Source organism: Dermochelys coriacea, chromosome 26 (genome assembly GCF_009764565.3).
Source record: "Dermochelys coriacea isolate rDerCor1 chromosome 26, rDerCor1.pri.v4, whole genome shotgun sequence".
Classification (NCBI taxonomy): domain Eukaryota; kingdom Metazoa; phylum Chordata; order Testudines; family Dermochelyidae; genus Dermochelys; species Dermochelys coriacea.
The window spans coordinates 474,419-497,053 of NC_050093.1; the positions used below are offsets into that span (position 1 = coordinate 474,419).

General features: G+C 54.4%; 1 protein-coding gene across 17 annotated transcripts in view; it reads left to right on the plus strand.

Moving 5' to 3' along the window:
• ANK1 (ankyrin 1) overlaps nt 1–22,635 on the plus strand; it is a 70,980-nt gene that overhangs the window by 12,337 nt on the left and 36,008 nt on the right. For all 17 annotated transcript variants that reach the window (XR_006277144.1, XR_006277143.1, XM_043503092.1 and 14 more), the window contains 6 exons: nt 2,775–2,876; nt 16,763–16,861; nt 19,202–19,300; nt 21,063–21,161; nt 21,280–21,465; nt 21,775–21,873. Coding sequence is in view for 15 of the 17 variants with exons in the window: in XM_043503092.1 (XP_043359027.1) it covers nt 2,775–2,876; nt 16,763–16,861; nt 19,202–19,300; nt 21,063–21,161; nt 21,280–21,465; nt 21,775–21,873 (684 nt within the window). In the remaining 2 variants the exon portion in view is untranslated. The remainder of the gene's footprint in view (nt 1–2,774; nt 2,877–16,762; nt 16,862–19,201; nt 19,301–21,062; nt 21,162–21,279; nt 21,466–21,774; nt 21,874–22,635) is intronic.

The window sequence follows — 22,635 nt, forward strand, 5'->3', positions numbered from 1 at the left end:
CAGTGCTGCTGTCTGCCATGAGGGGTGCTATGCTGCAGAAACAGCTGCCTTTCCACTGAGTGGGCCTGCCCACTTGCCAGACGTATTCCAGGGCGCCTTGTGAAAGATGACTCTAGGGGTCAGATTGCTAAGAGCTCAGACTCACTGTGCTGTGCTTACCTGAATATCTGGCCCTAGGTGTGTTAACTCTGGTGTCCTGGGCAAATCCCAGTCTGGGTCATCACCTACAGCCACTCAGGATTTGCCCCATAGTTTCAGCTGGATTCACTGTTCTTCACTTCCTATCCCAAGTTGTTGAATAGTGTTACTTAAACAGCTGCTGCATCACCCCAGAGGTGGCTGCATTTCAGTGGTGGCTGGATTCCTAGTTCCTGATTGTGAAATGTTGTGTGATCCTTCAGAGTGCAAGGCGCCCAGTAAATGTGTGTTACTGTCATTACTTCCATTGCTTTAGTAAAGGTTTCAGAGGAGCAGCCGTGTTAGTCTGTATCTGCAAAAAGAACAGTAGTCCTTGTGGCACCTTAGAGACTAACAAATGTATTAGAGCATAAGCTTTCGTGGGCTGCAGCCCACTTCCTCGGATGCATAGCGCTGTGACGCTATGATCCCTTCTAGACCCATTTGAAGGGTTTTCTCCAGATAGCAGAGTTGGTTTTATTATTATTGTAGTTTAACCCACACCAGTTGTTGAGTTTCTGTGCCAAGAGACCCGGCTCTTCCCAAGTCACTTCTCACATCCTTCGAGCATCTCCGCCCCAGTCTCGCTTTGCTCTGCTGCTAATAAGTCATGATTTGCTTTGAAAATGTTACCGAACCGTGGCTGGGGCCTGCCAGCTCTGCCATTAGGTGCTCGTCCGTAGAGAAAGGATGGCCGTGAGCCTACAGCTCTGGACTGGAACACCGGAGATCTGGGTTTTGGCTCTGCCATAGATTGCCTGTGTGATTCTGGGCAAATCTCTCTAGGCCTGGTCCCCGTATGTGATGGAAAGGTGGTTATCTTTCCACCCGGCCTGTCTGGCCTGTTTACAGCATAAGCTCCTTAGGGCAGGGACTGTCTCACTGTGTATCTGTGCAGAGCCCAGACCCCTGGGTGCTGCCATAATACGCACCCTAATGCGCATAGGCAGTTGTAGTATCCAGGGAAGCGTGTGGTCTGGGGATGGGCTGAGCCAAGGGTTTGACCTGCTAACCAAATCTCTTGTCTTCCCCTCATGTTAGCTAATACACCTCTCTTCCAAATGACGACACGACAGCAAGCCGCAGCCCCAAGTGTGCACTCCTAGGGGGTTCTGGTCAGAGGCTTGGGGTCTGCATCACTATGCGAAGCGCTTCTCCCTGCCCCCCTGCCCTGTGCTCTGTCGCCTCCTGCTTTATGACCCGTGACTATATTAGCATCGCCCTGCACAGGAAGTGCAAGGTTAATAATAGCCCAAGTGTCTCAGTTAGCCATGTCTCTCCGGGGGCTCTGCCTGCTTGAGGGGCACTACGTTGCTGCTCAGGCTGGGGCCAAGGCCCGGGGCTGCATCCCAGACAAGCACCCAGAGCTGGGAGAGGGCCCTGCAGAGCCAAGCAGGACCAACAGCGGCTGGAAATGGTTCTGGATAAACTGGTGAGATTTCTGGTGTGGAGTAGGAGGGCATTGTAGCAAGCTTGGGTTCATTGTAGATTTGCGGCACTTTTATTTCAAGGGCTTTTTCATTGATTTCCATGCCAAGAATGGAGAAATAGTCCATGTCCCTCCCACACTGACTTTTCCTGGCCAGGGGAACAGGACCCTGGGCCAGACAGATGTGCCCAGCTGTGGGCAGGGCTATGGCTGGGTTATAAACTCTGTAGCTGTGGAAAGCCTGGCTGTGTGACTAGCTTCTCCATCTCTTCCCAGCTGCTTTGTGTCAGAACAGCCTTGGGAGCCTCACCCAGGAAGTGGCCAGGGACCACGTCCCTCATGGTGCCCCATCATCCATTTCCTCCTCTCCTGGTCCCTGTGCAGCCATCACTGCTGGGAGGTGCAGCCCCGAGCAGGCTGCTGGAGCTCCGCTATCTGGTGCTGGTTCTTTAACTCCCTCACACAAGACTGTGATGATGGTGGATTGTTTGCACTGCATTGCACTCTTTCTGCTAGGTGCACAAACACACTGGGCGTGACAGAGCTCTCCTCTCATCCCTTCCACTGACCTGATGTGATCCCCTCCCAGCACAGCAAGGGGGAGCCTGCCCCGCTGGCAGGGACCGGGAGGGGAAGCTGGTGCTGGGACGGGCACAGTGGAGGATTTGAATGGGGCATTGCATGCATGTTGTTGCAGCACTGAGAGCCCTGCTCCCTTTTCTTGCACATCCAGCGGCCGGCTCAGGCCTTTCAGCGCCGGTAAGAGCCAGGCGGGGTGAGAGCATTGGGGAAGGAAGCCGTTTCCCTTGTGTTCCTGAGCTGGGTCTGCATATAAATGGCAGCTTTGCTGCGGGGCATTTCAGAGACAGCTCCTTCTGCTTCAGCACAGACCCCCAGCCAGGCTCCAGCACTGAAAAGGCCACCTGCTAGCGACAGTTCCCTGTGCTGGTGTGGGACAGGGGCAGCAGGAATTGGGGGGATGGGGTGATTGAGCCCATGGTTGTTGCAAGGTCCCTGCTAGGTCCCCTGGAGCTGGCTGGTGCAGCTTGTTCCCTACGGTGTGTGCCCAGTGGTAGGAGTGACTCATGCCCCTAGCCCTGCAATGGGCATCCTGGGCTGGTAGGAGCCAGGGCACATGCTGACTCATGTGCTCTCTTTTCTCTCCCAGGCTGATGCTGCAACCAGCTTTCTGAGGGCTACGAGATCTGGGAACCTGGACAAAGCCTTGGATCACCTGAGGAACGGGGTAGATATTAACACCTGCAATCAGGTAGGTTAAGGTCACTAGGATTCTGGTACCAGCCCCTGAGGTCCTATAATAATGTGCCCTCTTAGCCCATGTATGACCGCCCCAGAGAGGGGGCGTTTGCTGGGTAGCAAGGGGAGCGAACTGGTAGGCAGGGAGCATGGCTGGCGGCTCCCCTGAAAGGTGTGAGGAGCTGAGGCTGCTGGGTGGGGTGCAGAGTGCTTGTCACAGGATAGAGGGCAGATCAGCAGTGGCGGGTGCAGTATGTGGGCCTGGAGGCCCATCCTCAAGGCCCTTTGTGGACCTCCCCTGCCCACAGCACTTGGTCTCCTGGCTCTCAGCAGCAGTAGATGAAGGTGGAGAGGGGTGTTACCAAAATGCCAGGCCCTTAGGGCTCCCTGGAGGTGCTGGGCTGGCAGAGCCACTCACACTGCCAGGCCCAGCTCCTCTGTCCAGGCAGTGAGAGCTGCAGACTCCAGAGGGATTGTCAACAACAGCTGGGCAGCTGCCAAAGAGCAGGGCCCGGGCTGAGCAGGGGGAGGCGCCTGCGGAGGGGGGGAAGGGGTGGGATGGCTCAGGCTGCAGTGGGTGCTCTCAGAGGAGGCTGGGCTAGAGGGGGGTGAGCTCTGACGCACAGACTCTGCAGACAGTGTCAGTGTATGTGCGCTTGCTTCGTGCTGAGCCCCAGAGCCGCCCCATTCATACTCACCACTCCCATTGATCCAGCCACTGCAGCTACGGGAGCAGGTGCTACAGCAGGTTGCACCTGAACGTGCCTTTTCTACACCGCCGGGTGGAGGGGTACATGTACAGCGTTGCTGTGCCCTGGCTCCAGCGAGCCCCTGGGAGCACATCAAAGGCCGCGCTCTGCTCCCAGTGACACTGGGGGAACTCCATTGACTGCAGGGGGTAATTCTTGTCACCGAGAGCCCACCCCAGCCCCAGCTCTCTGTAACAGAGTTTGCTCCTAAGGGGGAGCAGGTGCCTGCTGTCTCTCCCAGCTTGGAGAGAACTCCTCTGCTCCCAGCATCCAGCTCTGGGCTGGGCCCCTGCAGCACCTTTGCTGACCAGCATCCAGCAAGTGCAGGGGCGGTATGTGGCCACTGGAAGGTTAGAGGAAGCATCGCTGTGGGCAAAGGAAGGCGAAAGTTATAATGTCTCTGTCTCAGCTGGATGAGCCATTGTTCTCTTCGGTTTGTCAGACGCATACGTGGCTCATGCAAATGTACACGCTCCTCGCAGTTGTGTGTTTGTGTGTGGTGCTAGGGAGGTGTGTGTGGTGCTAGGGAGGTGTGTGTGCGCTGTGTGTATGGTGCTCTGTGTGGGTGTGGGTGTGGCGCTGTGGGGGTGTGTGCGGCGCTGTGGGTGTGTATGGCACTGTGTGTGTGGCGGTGGGTGTGTATGTGTGTGAGCTGTGTGGGTGGTGCTGTGTGTGTGTGTGTGTGTGTGTGTGTGTGTGTGTGGCGCTGTGGGTGTGTATGGCGCTGTGTGTGTGTGGCGGTGGATGTGTATGTGTGGGTGCTGTGTGCATGGTGCTGTGTGTGTGTGCGTGTGGTGCTGTGGGTGTGTACGCAGCGCTGTGTGTTTGTACGGCACTGTGTGTGTGTGTGTGTGTAGCGCTGGGTGTGCGGTGCTGTGTGTGTTTGCGTGGGGGGTTGGGCTGTCTGGGTTCAGCAGTCCACAGTGCCCTCACATGGGGCTTTGTTATCCTGCCATGCAGTGACCTGGCAGCAGCTTCTTCAGCTGGGCCGAGGTCTGGGGCTCCAGCTGCTCCCATATGCCTGCCACAGGCCCCACCTGTGCCTGAGACCTGTCCCCGTGGCTGCTGTTTGAAGGCAGCTGCCAGGTGGTCCTGCTCAGCGCTTGTCTGATCCAGTGTCCTGCTCGGGAGGCTGCTGAAGTGTGTCTGGTAGCCAGAGTCCAGGGCAGTGCTGTCTTGACAGCAGCCAATGTTCACAGGAGCCCAAACCAATGCAGGGGATATAAGGAACCGGGGCGGGAGTGGGAGGGCGATTCTCACTGGGAAAGTGCTAAAAGGCTGGGGGCAGGGGCAGAAGGAGGTGAGAGCAATGTGCTCTCAAGCCAACAGTATCTGGAGGGAGCCCCACTCATGTCCCAGTCCCAGGGGAGTTTCCTAAGCCAGCAAAGAGAAAGCCAGAAACCAGGCTCCTTGGTGGTAATAGCTGTATCCTGGCTGATGGAGGGGCCAGGCTGGAGCCGTGATCTCTGCATGCTCAGGAGGTACCCCAGGGGGCTGTTGCTCTGACACGTTGGAGCTCAGGACTGGTGGCATGTTGTTAGCCGGGGAGGGTTTCCCCAGTTGCGGTGGCTGTAGGAGGGTGAGTGTGGAGGGCTGGGGTCTGTGCAGTCACTGCTCCAGACCGTGCAGCGGTGAGTCCATCAAAGGCATCCTCCTTGCGCTGCGCTGGTCTCGCAGCAGCAAGGGAGTATCAAATTAGCAGCCCCCAGCTCAACACTTGGACCCGTCTCCAGGACGCATTGTCATTGCAATTTACGCTGTGTGAGCCAGTCACATCTGGGCCCATCATCACATACAAAGGCTTCTAGAGCCGATGCTCTGTTCTGCTCAGGTTCTCATGCCCATCACCATGGTGTATGAGAGCCTCTAGCCATCTGGCTCAAGTTCACATGCGGCCTGTGACTGCGCTGGGCTTGCAGGGGTGGAAGTCAGAAGTGAATTGGCCCAGAATTGACCTGTAGAAAGTCTCTACCTTTGCTGATCCTCTAAACTCTTTGAATGAGAGCTGCTCCCTTGGGCTCTCCCCTTTCCTGGGCTCCTTTCTCTGGGACAGAGACTTGGACCCCTGCCCAGGTCCTGGCAGGTGTGCAAAGCAGGAACTGATTGTATATTTTGCTACCGTGTAAGTCTCCATGGGGATGCTGCTATTGAGTCTCTGGCATGTGAAGGATTTGTAGATCTGAACAGTTCACCCTCACCTTAGTGCCAGGCCCCTGGGCTTTGTGCCAGGCTCCATGCTAAGTAGATCACAGACTTACACCGAATCCAGGCAGGATCTTCCGAGCGGCTGTGCTTTCGTTTCTGAATCCAGCACGCTCATTAAACCCAACTGCTGCTCTCTCCTGTGGACTCTCTGGCAGAGCAGATATTGATATTGAGCTGCAGCATGAGGCCGGTTACTTGGCACGCTCGCCCTGATCCTGGGCACATTCACTCACTCCTCAGTGAGGGTATTTAACAGGCCCGTTGCTCTCTCAGATCACTGGGAATGTGTGTGGGGGTTTTTTTTAAAGGGGGCGAGGGAAGTTTAATTCTGAGTCACGTTCTTTTCCTATGAGTTCTGGAGCTCCCCCCAGTGCAGCACGGCGTTGCTGGATGCAAAGGGAAGCTGGGATCTATTAGTTCTGCCTGCTTTGTGCTCAGCTTTGGGTGTCCCCAAGGTGGGGGGGTAGCAGGCAAGATTGAGCTGAGGGGGCTGTGGCTACTTCCAAGGTGTGAGAAGTCATGAATAGAGGGTGACTTGAACCATGCTGCTACTTCACCTTTGAGAATAACTGAAAGCTCCTGAGGAGACCTGGGAATGTGCCCAGCCCCATCGCTTTATTCCCAGAGAGAAGGAATGCTGGGGTCTGGAGGAGGCTGTGCGGGCAGAGAGCAGAGCTCACGCGGCTGGTTCTGGACGGCCCTTTCCTAGCACGGTGGGGAATGCAAGTTCCCGTCAGCCAGAGTTTCCATTCGGTGATGTGCAGGGAGCCCTGCCAAGCCTGCTGCTGGTGAGATGCTGTAGTGCCTGGACTGGGAGGACCTGGGAGCGTGTGACTGCGGCAGTCAGGAGCCTCCGTCAGTGATGTCTTCAAACTGGTTCCCGTTTGCTTTGTGCCATCTTGCTGTGGTTAGATGGCACCTTTGGGTTTCCCTCCTGGGGAATATCAGACCTGTGGGAAAGGTCCAACCTCACATGTCCTGTATATAATAAAGGGGATATATGTGGTCAGACCTATCCCACAGGCCCTGTATTCTTACACAAATGCAGAGACCTTAACATGCCATCTGATCTTCATCCCCATCCTTCTGATTCCATCATCATCGTCAGCACCAGTACCAGCATCTTCACTGTGCATCTCCTTCCTCCACGTGTCTGTCCGATTCCTGAGCACTTCACTGCCCTCACTTTTGGTTCAAGACCTGAGAACAGGCAAAGCCCGTTGCTGCCAGCTCCTTGGTCAATAGGAGCTAGCATTACCTGCTGCCCTCCTGCCATCTGGGCTGTCCAGGTGTGCAGCCAGGTCAATCTCCTAATCTATAACCTCGCCCAGGCCCTGTACCTCGCTCCCTGCGGAGAGCAAAGACCCATCTCTCATGTTTTCGGAATGGTTGAGTGTATTGTGCATGCAGCCACTGGCCAGAGTATTTCTGGGCAGCGTTCTCAGCAGTTAGGTGTGGGAACATGACGCCTTTCCGATTAGGGCACTGCATAGACTCCGGTCCTGCAGATTGGTTTGGGTCAAATGCTTGAACAGACTGCGTTGTTCTCGAGGCTTGAATACAGCCCTTGTAAACACTCAACTCATCACTCTGGGGCCAGAGAATAATGATTTTTCACAGGTTTCCCAGCATCTGAGAGGATATAAACTGGCCATCGGAAAGTTTAGACTTGAAATTAGATGGTTTCTAACCATCAGAAGAGTGAAGTTCTGGAATAGCCTTCCAAGGGAAGCAGTGGGGGCAAAAGACCTATCTGGCTTCAAGATTAAGCTTGATAAGTTTATGGAGGAGATGGTATGATGGGATAACATGATTTTGGCAATTAATTGATCTTTAAATATTCATGGTAAATAGGCCCAATGGCCTGTGATGGGATGTTAGATGGGGTGGGATCTGAGTTACTACAGAGAATTCTTTCCTGGGTATCTGACTGGTGAATCTTGCCCATATGCTCAGGGTTTAGCTGATTGCCATATTTGGAGTCGGGAAAGAATTTTCCTCCAGGGCAGATTGGAAGAGGCCCTGGGGGTGTTTTGCCTTCCTCTGTAGCATGGGGCATGGGTCACTTGCTGGAGGATTCTCTGCACCGTGAAGTCTTTAAACCACGATTTGAGGACTTCAATAGCTCAGACATAGGTGAGAGGTTTATCGTAGGAGTGGGTGGGTGAGATTCTGTGGCCTGCGTTGTGCAGGAGGTCGGACTAGATGATCATAATGGTCCCTTCTGACCTTGATATCTATGAATCTATGAATCTATATTTACTGACCCTGAACGTGACAAGATGTGTGTGTTACAGAGAGAGAATCTGAGTGTTTATCGCCGTGTGTGTGTGTCACAGACAGAGTGCCTGTGTGTCTATGTTCACGTGCCTGGTATGCAAATGTTCCAGAATGTGTGTCTATAGCCATGTAACCACTGTGCGTGTGTGTTAGTTACAGAGTGAGTGTGTCTATGGCCGTGTGTGTTTTACAGAACCTGCTTTCACTGCACAATATCCATCTCTCCACTTCAGCATGTTTTCTAGGAGCTTTGCATCCTCCCAGGCTAGGTGCATTTCCGCTTGGCATGATGCCTCTCCCCTCTTGGGATCTGAAAGTCTTTTGAGTCAATTTTCAGCAGATGTGTGTTGATTTGTAGATTTTACTCTGGTACGATTGGGGCTGTCTCCAGAGCTGAACAGAAGAATATTTTACAAGGAATAAATTCATCTCTTGGCTCTGGTACTTTGCAAGGGGCTTTTCTAGCAGGAGATAGAAGGAAAGAATTGAGTCGAAAGAATAGTAAATATGGCAGGCGACCAGCTTGGCTTAATGGTGAAATCCTAGCGGATCTTAAACATAAAAAAGAAGCTTACAAGAAGTGGAAGGTTGGACATATGACCAGGGAAGAGTATAAAAATATTGCCCGGGCATGTAGGAAAGATATCAGGAGGGCCAAATCGCACCTGGAGCTGCAGCTAGCAAGAGATGTCAAGAGTAACAAGAAGGGTTTCTTCAGGTATGTTGGCAACAAGAAGAAAGCCAAGGAAAGTGTGGGCCCCTTACTGAATGAGGGAGGCAAGCTAGTGACAGAGGATGTGGAAAAAGCTAATGTACTCAATGCTTTTTTTGCCTCTGTTTTCACTAACAAGGTCAGCTCCCAGACTGCTGTGCTGGGCAACACAAAATGGGGAAGAGATGGCCAGCCCTCTGTAGAGATAGAGGTGGTTAGGGACTATTTAGAAAAGCTGGACGTGCACAAGTCCATGGGGCCGGACGAATTGCATCCGAGAGTGCTGAAGGAATTGGCGGCTGTGATTGCAGAGCCCTTGGCCATTATCTTTGAAAACTCGTGGCGAACGGGGGAAGTCCCGGATGACTGGAAAAAGGCTAATGTAGTGCCCATCTTTAAAAAAGGGAAGAAGGAGGATCCTGGGAACTACAGGCCGGTCAGCCTCACCTCAGTCCCTGGAAAAATCATGGAGCAGGTCCTCAAAGAATCAATCCTGAAGCACTTAGAGGAGAGGAAAGTGATCAGGAACAGTCAGCATGGATTCACCAAGGGAAGGTCATGCCTGACTAATCTAATCGCCTTTTATGATGAGATTACTGGTTCTGTGGATGAAGGGAAAGCAGTGGATGTATTGTTTCTTGACTTTAGCAAAGCTTTTGACACGGTCTCCCACAGCATTCTTGTCAGCAAGTTAAGGAAGTATGGGCTGGATGAATGCACTATAAGGTGGGTAGAAAGCTGGCTAGATTGTCGGGCTCAACGGGTAGTGATCAATGGCTCCATGTCTAGTTGGCAGCCGGTGTCAAGTGGAGTGCCCCAGGGGTCGGTCCTGGGGCCCGTTTTGTTCAATATCTTCATAAATGATCTGGAGGATGGTGTGGATTGCACTCTCAGCAAATTTGCGGATGATACTAAACTGGGAGGAGTGGTAGATACGCTGGAGGGGAGGGATAGGATACAGAAGGACCTAGACAAATTGGAGGATTGGGCCAAAAGAAATCTAATGAGGTTCAATAAGGATAAGTGCAGGGTCCTGCACTTAGGATGGAAGAATCCAATGCACCGCTACAGACTAGGGACCGAATGGCTCGGCAGCAGTTCTGCGGAAAAGGACCTAGGGGTGACAGTGGACGAGAAGCTGGATATGAGTCAGCAGTGTGCCCTTGTTGCCAAGAAGGCCAATGGCATTTTGGGATGTATAAGTAGGGGCATAGCGAGCAGATCGAGGGACGTGATCGTTCCCCTCTATTCGACACGGGTGAGGCCTCATCTGGAGTACTGTGTCCAGTTTTGGGCCCCACACTACAGGAAGGATGTGGATAAATTGGAAAGAGTACAACGAAGGGCAACGAAAATGATTAGGGGTCTAGAGCACATGACTTATGAGGAGAGGCTGAGGGAGCTGGGATTGTTTAGTCTGCAGAAGAGAAGAATGAGGGGGGATTTGATAGCTGCTTTCAACTACCTGAAAGGGGGTTTCAAAGAGGATGGCTCTAGACTGTTCTCAATGGTAGCAGATGACAGAACGAGGAGTAATGGTCTCAAGTTGCAATGGGGGAGGTTTAGATTGGATATTAGGAAAAACTTTTTCACTAAGAGGGTGGTGAAACACTGGAATGCGTTACCTAGGGAGGTGGTAGAATCTCCTTCCTTAGAGGTTTTTAAGGTCAGGCTTGACAAAGCCCTGGCTGGGATGATTTAACTGGGACTTGGTCCTGCTTTGAGCAGGGGGTTGGACTAGATGACCTTCTGGGGTCCCTTCCAACCCTGATATTCTATGATTCTATGAAAGACTCTGTAGTAAAATTACTCAACCATGATGGGTTTTTTAAGTTGAATGTTAGTGTTGAGTGCTTCCCGGAAGCTGGTTGGAGCTGGAACTCCAGGGATGCTGCTGGGAGCCCTTCCTTGTGTCTCCGCGCAAGCCGGATTTCAGTGTAGACAAATCAATGTCCTAAAGTGACCTTTTACTGCTTTAGAGAAGCACTGGCAGACAGCCAGCACGTGTGATGCACCAGGCAAGAGTGTGTCCCCACAGGGGATGCTCACAGCTCAGATGGGCTCCACACACCCAGCTGCAGGAACAAGGAAGCACCCACGTGTGGGAGGCATTCTCTGGGGGCAGAAGTCCTGGTTGAAACGGCCTATGAGGGTTTAAGTCCCTCCCCACCTGCCACCCCAGCCCTGTTGGTCACCCCTGGGATACTGAACTGGGCACCAGAAATAAGAGCAGAAGCTGCCTCCGTGGCCTCTCGGGTGCTGGCTGTGCTGACAGCTGGATGTGGTGAAATGCTAGCTGCATACCGAGGCTGTGTGTAGGAGAGATGCCAAACCGAGCACTAGTAGAAATGTCCCTGGTGCGTTTGTTTTATTGATGACACAGTTTCCTGGAGTGTGTGCAGCTTATCAGCCACACAGTCTCTTCCTGACCCTGCACTCCTCACTACCAGTGAAGACAATGGAAGCTGTAACTGAGTGAGAGCAGCATGCCTGGGCCCTCCCTGTGCAGCTTGCAAAGCAAGGAAGAAACCAACAGCTTGTTTGGGTTTTGGCCTCCCCTTGCAGAGTTTGCAGCCCCAGTAGTGCAGCGCTGCAGGAGGGTGGGGTGCATGGGAACCACAAGGCAAGGTTGGCTAGGAATGGGCTCAGCTGAATGAAGGGCAGAACAAACAGTGTCAAAGGGGAAGGTGAATGAGCTGCACATCGTGTCGGGCACTGCAGGGTAACAGAGATATGTAAAAGTCATTTGCCATTGGACACAGGCCTCTGCAACTGGTTCTTCTGCTGATGGAAAATAATGAGCTAATATTTGCACCTAATGTTTTGTACAGTAACTTCAGTGAAAAATATTCCCCTGGGGCATTCCCTCTAATACCTGGCGGGTTTTGTGTGCCTGTGTCTGGAGCCAAGGTTAAAGGCATCTGCTGTTTCTGATACGATCAGTGGCCCAGACAGAGCGCCAAGGTACATTTTAAGTTTTTATTTAAACGTTGGTGAATGTTAGGGCTTCTGCAGACTTGTCCTGCCTGGCTGGTCCGATGCAGCTCAGTCCTGATCAGCAACCCCCTGCTAGCCGAGCTGTGGGTGCGTGCTGCCCACCTTCGCTCTGCCAACGCACTGTAACCCTGACCTGCAGCACCTAATGCTGGGTCCTCTTCAGCAGGGCCAGGAAGTCATTCCCCACTGTGTGCTGTGGGGACTGAGCTGAGCCCGTTGTATTAATGTCATTGTGCCAGGGTGGGAATTTGCCAGGACCTCCGAAGTGAGCAGATAAGCCGTGGGCAGGGAGAGCTGCATTGTGGAAGAGTCGTTATCTTTCTCACAGAGCTGCTGATGGCTCACGGCGTTCGTTGAGCCCCCTCACAGAGCCCACGGCTCCCAAGTAAGCTCCAGCACCACGCACTAAGTCAGCCTTTGTCACGGAGTCCCCGGGCGATGCTCTGGCACTGCTCCCTATGAAGCCAGTCAGGACTCTTTTCAGAGTAGCAGCCATGTTAGTCTGTATTCGCAAAAAGAAAAGGAGGACTTGTGGCACCTTAGAGACTAACAAATTTATCTGAGCATAAGCTTTTGTGAGCTACAGCTCACTTCATCGGATGCATGCAGTCAGGACTCTGGTGAACTCTCCTCTCTGTGAGCAGACTGTCTTCAGGGCAAGAAGCTCACATGGCTTCCACCTTCCTGGGTCTGACCTTGGAACATTCAGCATCCTTTGCTCCTCTGTGCGCTTCCCACAGCGAGTCCGCCCAGGTGGGGTCCTGGGGAAGCCAGAGGGTCCTGCACCCCAACTTCGCAGTCAGACGTGACTCTTAGCCAGCCAATAAAACAGAAGGTTTATTAGATGACAGGAACACGATCTAAAACAGAGCTTGTAGGTGCAGAGAACAGGACCCCTCAGCTGGGTCCATTTTGGGGGGTAGTGAGCCAGACAACCACGTCTGCACTTTACTTCATGTCCCCAGCCAGCCCCAAACTGAAACTCTCTACAGCCCCCCCTCCTCTGGGCTTTGTCCCTTTCCCAGGCCAGAAAGTCACCGGATTCCTTTGTTCTCCAACCCTTTAGCTCTCACCTTGCAGGGGGGAAGGGCCCAGGCCATCAGTTGCCAGGAGACAGAGTGTCAGCCCTTTATGTACCCTGGCCCTTTGCTCTGCAACAATTACACCCCCTTATCCCATCACCTAGAGACTTAAGAAATGCATAGGGGAAACTGAGGCACTCCTACGGTATTCAGAGGAAACATTAAGAACAGTCCCGCTTCGCCACAGCCTTCATAGAATCATAGAATCATAGAATATCAGGGTTGGAAGGGACCCCAGAAGGTCATCTAGTCCAACCCCCTGCTCAAAGCAGGACCAAGTCCCAGTTAAATCATCCCAGCCAGGGCTTTGTCAAGCCTGACCTTAAAAACCTCTAAGGAAGGAGATTCTACCACCTCCCTAGGTAACGCATTCCAGTGTTTCACCACCCTCTTAGTGAAAAAGTTTTTCCTAATATCCAATCTAAACCTCCCCCATTGCAACTTGAGACCATTACTCCTCGTTCTGTCATCTGCTACCATTGAGAACAGTCTAGAGCCATCCTCTTTGAAACCCCCTTTCAGGTAGTTGAAAGCAGCTATCAAATCCCCCCTCATTCTTCTCTTCTGCAGACTAAACAATCCCAGCTCCCTCAGCCTCTCCTCATAAGTCATGTGCTCTAGACCCCTAATCATTTTCGTTGCCCTTCGTTGTACTCTTTCCAATTTATCCACATCCTTCCTGTAGTGTGGGGCCCAAAACTGGACACAGTACTCCAGATGAGGCCTCACCAGTGTCGAATAGAGGGGAACGATCACGTCCCTCGATCTGCTCGCTATGCCCCTACTTATACAACCCAAAATGCCATTGGCCTTCTTGGCAACAAGGGCACACTGCTGACTCATATCCAGCTTCTCGTCCACTGTCACCCCTAGGTCCTTTTCCGCAGAACTGCTGCCGAGCCATTCGGTCCCTAGTCTGTAGCGGTGCATTGGATTCTTCCATCCTAAGTGCAGGACCCTGCATTTATCCTTATTGAACCTCATTAGATTTCTTTTGGCCCAATCCTCCAATTTGTCTAGGTCCTTCTGTATCCTATCCCTCCCCTCCAGCGTATCTACCACTCCTCCCAGTTTAGTATCATCCGCAAATTTGCTGAGAGTGCAATCCACACCATCCTCCAGATCATTTATGAAGATATTGAACAAAACGGGCCCCAGGACCGACCCCTGGGGCACTCCACTTGACACCGGCTGCCAACTAGACATGGAGCCATTGATCACTACCCGTTGAGCCCGACAATCTAGCCAGCTTTCTACCCACCTTATAGTGCATTCATCCAGCCCATACTTCCTTAACTTGCTGACAAGAATGCTGTGGGAGACCGTGTCAAAAGCTTTGCTAAAGTCAAGAAACAATACATCCACTGCTTTCCCTTCATCCACAGAACCAGTAATCTCATCATAAAAGGCGATTAGATTAGTCAGGCATGACCTTCCCTTGGTGAATCCATGCTGACTGTTCCTGATCACTTTCCTCTCCTCTAAGTGCTTCAGGATTGATTCTTTGAGGACCTGCTCCATGATTTTTCCAGGGACTGAGGTGAGGCTGACCGGCCTGTAGTTCCCAGGATCCTCCTTCTTCCCTTTTTTAAAGATGGGCACTACATTAGCCTTTTTCCAGTCATCCGGGACTTCCCCCGTTCGCCACGAGTTTTCAAAGATAATGGCCAAGGGCTCTGCAATCACAGCCGCCAATTCCTTCAGCACTCTCGGATGCAATTCGTCCGGCCCCATGGACTTGTGCACGTCCAGCTTTTCTAAATAGTCCCTAACCACCTCTATCTCTACAGAGGGCTGGCCATCTCTTCCCCATTTTGTGTTGCCCAGCACAGCAGTCTGGGAGCTGACCTTGTTAGTGAAAACAGAGGCAAAAAAAGCATTGAGTACATTAGCTTTTTCCACATCCTCTGTCACTAGCTTGCCTCCCTCATTCAGTAAGGGGCCCACACTTTCCTTGGCTTTCTTCTTGTTGCCAACATACCTGAAGAAACCCTTCTTGTTACTCTTGACATCTCTTGCTAGCTGCAGCTCCAGGTGCGATTTGGCCCTCCTGATATCTTTCCTACATGCCCGAGCAATATTTTTATACTCTTCCCTGGTCATATGTCCAACCTTCCACTTCTTGTAAGCTTCTTTTTTATGTTTAAGATCCGCTAGGATTTCACCATTAAGCCAAGCTGGTCGCCTGCCATATTTACTATTCTTTCGACTCATCGGGATGGTTTGTCCCTGTAACCTCAACAGGGATTCCTTGAAATACAGCCAGCTCTCCTGGACTCCAAAAACTTTCCAAAAACTTCCTGGATTGTCTATGCACCGCTGTATTGCTCTCCCAGCAGATATCAGGAAAATTAAAGTCACCCATGAGAATCAGGGCATGCGATCTAGTAGCTTCCGTGAGTTGCCGGAAGAAAGCCTCATCCACCTCATCCCCCTGGTCCGGTGGTCTATAGCAGACTCCCACCATGACATCACTCTTGTTGCACACACTTCTAAACTTAATCCAGAGACACTCAGGTTTTTCCACAGTTTCGTACCGGAGCTCTGAGCAGTCATACTGCTCCCTTACATACAGTGCTACTCCCCCACCTTTTCTGCCCTGCCTGTCCTTCCTGAACAGTTTATAACCATCCATGACTGTACTCCAGTCATGTGAGTTATCCCACCAAGTCATCCTCCACTGCAAGGTGCAGGGAGAAGACTCCATCAGCAGCTGCAGTGTGGCACCTCGGCATTGGGCTCTGACAGCAGGGCAAACACTCCCACTGCTTCCCCAGCAGGTGCCTGCTGCGGCACCAGCCCTTGGCCTGCCTTGTAAAGACATCCTCTGGGAAGGGGATCTGGGCAGGACTCCCCAGGATAGGAAGGGCTGCTCCCAGCTGAGGCTTTGGAGCCCACAGCTCTGGGTCCAGGGTACTGGGAGCGGGCCGGGGTTTGTACTGTGCCTAGCCCGAGGGTTCCTGGTCTCTGAGCGGGGTCTCTGGGTGCTGCTGCAGTGCTGATACTAAGAGCGAATGTCTGGAGGAGTAGAGCATTGTGCTGGTAAAGGGAAAACAGTTGGGGCATTTGTGTTCACCCTGCAGCAGCTAATGGCATCCCAGACACCAGGGGCCAGGGGAACCTGACGGGCAGCAGGGTGTGTGTGAGCAGAACAGGCCGTCCTGTGCTGTGCTACTCAGAGCAGCACCACAAGGTGTTCGTCCCAACTGGGGCGGTGGGTGTCTCTGGGAGTCCCAGTGTTGGCTTGGCTGGTGGGGTTTTGTGCTAAACCTAGCAGCCTGCTGTGCAGAGTGTTGGCACTGGGGCATTGCTGGAAGAACGATGCTGGGGGTGGTGATGCTGCTGCCAGATGCTGGTGGGTTTGTCTGGCACAGGAGCTTTGTGGGTGGGCAGATGGCAGGCACCAAAACACCAGGTGCCAGCGGATTCTCCCCACCCCACTGGATGCTGATGTGAGCTGATCTCCTGAGGCAGCAGCTCCTCACAGGGGTTTATCGCTCTGGGATTATGATGTCCCTGCTTAGAGAGGAGCATTTCGTGGGAGAGTGAACTGGCTGGGCACCAGGAACTGCTGAATCGTAGTCTCCAGCTCTGAGGTCTCGAGCAAGTTACACCTGCCTCTGTTTCCCCATCTGTATCACAGGGCAGTGAGATTGGTCTTCATTGGGTTTGGGGTAGCTGATATCTAAAGGCTCAATGCTGTTAGCAGCTGGTTGCCCAGGGCTTCGCTCTTCTCCGTGCAGCCTCGTGGACTTTGTGTTTGCAGCCCAGGCTCCATGGTCTCCATGGCAGTGGGGCTCCCTTGTGCTGCCCACAGCTTCCACAAGTGTGTTCCCCAACCTGGCTAACCAGCCCGCCACTCTGCTCTTTCCAGAATGGGCTGAACGCCCTGCATCTGGCCTCCAAGGAAGGCCACGTGAAGATGGTGGCTGAGCTGCTGCACAAGGAAATCGTTTTAGAAACAACAACCAAGGTAAGGGCTGGCACGGGCAGGAGATGGGGGCTCAGCACATCCTTTGCCCACATTGTACCCGGGAGAGGCTGGGCTTGTAGCAATGGCACTGGACTGACACGCAGGAGACTTGGGTTCTGTTTCTGTCTCTGCCACAGCCTCTCTCTGCAGCCTTGGGCAGGTTTCTTCCCCTCTCTGCTCTATAAACTGGGGTGGGTGATACTGACTTGCCTCCCGGGGCGCAGGGGCCTTCTCCATGTCGTGTGTAAAGCACAATGGGACTCCCAGTTGGATGACAGGGCTAGAGGAATCATAAAATCAAAGAAGATTAGGGTTAGAAGAGACCTCAGGAGGTCATCTAGTCCAATCCCCTGCTCAAAGCAGGACCATGGAGACATCCTTGGGTGAGTAGGTGCAAAGGTGGAAATGTGAGAAATCCAGGCCTGGGTTCAGAGCCTGCCAGGGGAGCACAGGGGGAGAACCTGCTCCATAGAATCATAGAATCATAGAATATCAGGGTTGGAAGGGACCCCAGAAGGTCATCTAGTCCAAACCTCCAGGAGCAGTGAGGGGCTTTCTGACGCTGGGAAAGAGGAGACCACGTAACTGCGCATCCAGGAGAAGGGCAGCAGCAGGTACCTCACCTGTGAGAGCTTCCTCCTGTCCGTATCTCCTATCCCAGGTCCAGCAGAACCCCACAGTCCCTTCCTCCCAGCCCTGGGCTGAGCTACTCAGACCCACCCTGGTCCCTGCTGCCCCGAGGCAGCTCCCTGCAGTCCTAGTTCCGCAGCTCTCTGAATAATGAGTCATTGTCACCTTGCCTCACCCGAAAGTCACCGCGGAGGAGAGCAGTGCTCACTTGTGACAGGCGGGACAAAGGCTTTAGCTAACAGGCTGATAAATGAACAACCTCAAGTACAGTTTGTGCCTGCATCTCCCTGCCGGCGTGTTCCCAGCACTTCTGGGTTAGGAGGGCGCTGACATCCATGGCGTGAGACCCGCAAAGGGGATGCAGCACAGCTTGGCAATGGATCGGCTAAGCTACTGCTCCTGCTCCCCCTGCTCGGGCTCTGGCCGTTGAGGCCCATTGAGCCTGACTCAGGGTTTTCAGGCTGCGCTGCCATTGATTTAATGTGGAATACAAAATCCCCCTCCTCCTTGTGCTGAAAAAAAGGATGTGGGCCAAGCATCCTGTGCGTACTGTACGGAGCTGCAGGGCCATCCACGGGACACAGTGGGTTCAGGAGCATCCGCTCCCGAGGGGGCCAGGCCCTGCTCTCCCCTCCCCACCCCAGCGCTGCGGGGCTGGGCCCTGCCTGCTCCAGTACTCGCTCCTAGGCACAGCAGGCTCTGTCTGCTGACTTGGGCCCTCTTGCCTTTGGGTGGGCTGGCTCCAGTCACTTGTTCTCTCATTTATTGTCTCCCTTTCTCTGCTCCTTGCCCTCCCTGCGCTGCCTTCATCCCTCCCTGCATTGTCTGACCCCCGTCACACCTTTGCCTCTTGGCTCTTGTGTCCCACTCCCCTGCTGCGGCCTTGCTCCCACACGAGCCCTGTTTCCCCTGGCTGGCAAGGTGCCAGCTGGCCTGATCCAGCGGGGCCCCTCTCGCTGGCCCAGGGACTCAGGCAACCTGTGGCTCTGCAGAGCTGCTCACAGAGCAGATGCAGTCAGGGCAGCAGGAGCAGCTGGGGGCATAGGGAGAGCAGCCTGCTGGGTGAGTTAGCAGGGGGGCAACCCTGGTCTCAGGCAAACCCAGATCAGCAAGGGGCACCTGAGATGGGTGTTCAGCAGCCCCCTGTCCCACACTGATCTTCCCGAGGAAGCAGGGTCTCCACAGCCGCCTGCACACAGTGAATCCCTCCCAGTCGCCCCCTACACGCCTCTCCAGCATGGAAACAGCCACCAGCCCACATGGCCCCAGCATGGCCTCCCGGCTCCCAGGACCAGGGACACAGAGACATACACACTTCGTCCCCCTCCCTGGCACAGAGCCATGCCCATGGCTAGTGCACACAGCCCTCCTGTGTGCACGCTGGGTTTGCCTACCCTGGAGTGCTTGTTTGCCAGTTAACTCTCTGTGCCCTTTCCTGGGACATGTGTGGAAATGCCATGGCTTGTCTGCACGTGGGGTTTACACATGTTGGTTAGGTGTCAGCTAACGCATGTTGAATTACACGTTCCCCTGAGTGCAGACTTGGCCTGCGTGGACAGGTGTGCACTCCCCAGTAGCTCACAGCCTAAAACACCAGGTCCAAGCACACCTGCCTGGCTTCCCCATGCACAGCTGTGCTCACACCCTGACCCGTATGCTGCAGGCTGCTCTGTGGCGTGCCCTGACTCGCCCTGTCCTGCTGTGTTTCAGAAGGGGAACACGGCCCTGCACATCGCGGCCCTGGCAGGACAGGAGGACGTGGTCCGGGAACTGGTGAACTATGGGGCAAACGTCAACGCACAGTCGCAGGTAAAACATGCTCTCTGGAACCGGGTCTGGGTGTTAAACAGCCCACAGGCAGGTGCGCTGGCTCCTGGCGTGGCTCCTAGCTGGGGTGCCCTGACAGTGCTGAGCAGCCATGCCCCAGATCCCGCCAGCTTCCCAGCCCCACAGTGCTGATGGCCACTCCTTGGCTGGCTTTTCTCTTCCCATTGTCCTTTGAATCATTGGCAAGCCTTGTGCCTGGGCAGACACGGCGCCTCTGTCCGGCTGGGGAGGGTTAGAAATGTCATGACAGGGGGACACAAACATGCTACCAGTGGTGGACTGCAGCTGCTGCTCTCCTGGAGGGTCAGTAAGAGCTGGACAGATAGAGAGAGAGAGAGGGTAGAAAGGAGGAAAGTGAAACATCCAGGGTCAGGTTTCCAAGGGCTCAGCACCCAACTCTGTGGCCATAGGTACTCAGCTTCCAGCATACACCTGGCATGCTCAGCGCAGCTTGAACTCGGCCCCTAATGACTGGGGATGGGGATGGGGATGGGGAAAGCATGTTACCACATTTCATGTACAAAACCACCCAGGAACTGGGTATGTGACAGGGAGATGGCATCGATTTGATCGCCTCCCTGTCACTGGTCACCTGTCTGGCGAGGCGCTGAGCCCTGCAGGGCAATAGCATAACTTGGATGTGTCTGTGCAGTGCCTGGCACAACAAGGCCCCGTCTGGAGCCGCTGGGTGCTACTGGGGTGTGGATATTTACTAGCATTAGCGAATAGAGACGCTTTCCCATCTTGTACAGACCAAGCTCTTGACCGTTTGTTCTCCTCAGAGATCCTATGGCACTTTCTGAAGAGCAAGAGAGTTACCACTGCCAGGTTTCCAGGGCCAGTCCCAGCATCCATTCTGCCCCCCAAATGCCACTGGGGTTTCACTTCTCCTCCCACCCCTGCTGTGTTTCACCATGTGGGGTGGGGGTGGCTGCAGGCTTGCAGGGAGCTCTGAGTCCTACAGGGTGAGGAGCAGTCCGTGATGGTGTGACGGCGTCCCCGGGCGATGCTCTGGAACTGCTCCCTACAAAGCCAGGCAGGACTCTGGGGAAGTCTCCTCTCTGGGATCAGACTCTCTGCAGGACCCACAGCTCACCCGGCTTCCCCCTTCCTGGGTCTGACCTCAGAGCATTCGGCATCCTCTGCCCCTCCGTGCGCTTCCCACAGCGAGTCCGCCCAGGCGAGCTCCTGGGGAAGTCAGAGGGTCCTGCCCCCCAACTCCGCAGTCAGACGTGACTCTCAGTCAGCCAGTAATACAGAAGGTTTATTAGATGACAGGAACATGGTCTAACACAGAGCTTGTAGGTGCAGAGAACAGGACCCCTCAGCTGGGTCCATTTTGGGGGGCAGTGAGCCAGACAACCACGTCTGCACTTTACTTCATGTCCCCAGCCAGCCCCAAACTGAAACTCTCTCCAGCCCCCACTCCTCTGGGCTTTGTCCCTTTCCCGGGCCAGAAGGTCACCGGATTCCTTTGTTCTCCAACCCTTTAGCTCTCACCTTGCAGGGGGGAAGGGCCCAGGACATCAGTTGCCAGGAAACAGGGTGTTGGCCATTCTCTGTGTCCAGACCCCTGCACACACCTGCCCTCTAGGGCTCTGCAATGATCACACACCCTTATCCCACCACCTAGATACTTAAGAACTGCATAGGGGAAGCTGAGGCACCCCCACAATATTTAGAGGAAATATTAAGAACAGTCCTGCTTCGTCACCGATGGTCATGCATGGCTCTGTGTTTGCAGAAAGGCTTCACGCCCCTCTACATGGCAGCGCAGGAAAATCACCTGGAAGTCGTCAAATTCCTGCTGGAGAGCGGCGCCAACCAAAATGTAGCCACAGAGGTGAGACCCTGCAGGAGGTGGTGCCCAGAGTCCGTGGCCATTGCTGCTGTCGGGCTATCATGTTCTGCACAGGCTCCCCCTTTGCTCTGCATCTTACCTCCTGCTCTGTCTCCGGCAGGACGGCTTCACACCGCTGGCCGTTGCTCTGCAGCAAGGGCATGAGAACGTGGTCGCCCACCTCATCAACTATGGGACAAAGGGGAAGGTCCGTCTGCCCGCCCTGCACATCGCTGCCCGCAACGATGACACCAGGACGGCTGCGGTGCTCCTGCAGAATGACCCCAACGCTGACGTCCTCTCCAAGGTACAATGGGCTCCCCTGCGAGGGCTGATGTCAGCTGGCACTCCCATCGGAAGCCATGCTGCAGAGGCTGCCCAGAGCCCGGCAGTCCTGCCTTGCTCCCCTCTCCCTGCTGAAGGGTTTGCAAGTCCCATTTCCTTCCAGGCCCTGCGGACCTGGGCTGGCTCAGACTGCACCGTAAAGCATGCTGGGGCAGGGGATCGGCAGCTGGCCCAGGTCCCTGGGACAGGGGGCTGCAGTCAGGGTTAGAGCCTGTCTGCAGTCAGTTGGTCTGCCTGGGGGGCTGCATTGACCCGCCCTTTCTCTCCCCAGACTGGATTTACCCCCCTGCATATCGCGGCTCACTATGAGAATCTCAACGTGGCCCAGCTCCTGCTGAACCGCGGTGCTAGTGTCAACTTCACCCCACAGGTGGGTCAGAGGCAGCCCAGTGCCGCACACGTTTGGCAGCAAGGGGTGGGGATGTCTCACTGTGCTGTCGGGATGGCATGATCCACCTGGAGTCTGCCCGGCTGCTCTGGGGTGTGCGGACTGGAGGGCAGAGATCCCATGGGCTGGGCAGATGGCTGCCTCGCCAGGGGCTCCTAATGGCAGTCAGCAATTACTACCTCATCCCCTCCCACCTGTCCCAGCTGCTTTCACCCCACTGGGGACCTTCAGCCTCTCTCGACTCAGCTGGGAACTGACCCCTCACAGCCCCGTCTTCATGCGGCGCACGAATGACCCGTCTCCTCACGACAAGCGCGTAGCCTAGGGTATCCCAGCTCTGACTGCTCCCCCCTCCCCCCACAAGCTCCGTGGGGCAGTGGGTGCTTGTCATGGAGTCCCCAGGTGATGCTCTGGAACTGCTCCCGACGAAGCCAGGCAGGACCCTGGGGAAGTCTCCTCTCTGGGAGCAGCCTGTCTGCAGGACACACGGCTCACCCGGCTTCCCCCTTCCTGGGTCTGACCTCGGAGCATTCAGCATCCTCTGCCCCTCCTTGCGCTTCCCACAGTGAGTCCGCCCAGGCGGGGTCCTGGGGAAGCCAGAGGGTCCTGCCCCCCAACTTCGCAGTCAGACATGACTCTCAGCCAGCCAGTAAAACAGACGGTTTATTAGACGACAGGAACATGGTCTAACACAGAGCTTGTAGGTGCAGAGAACAGGACCCCTCAGCTGGGTCCATTTTGGGG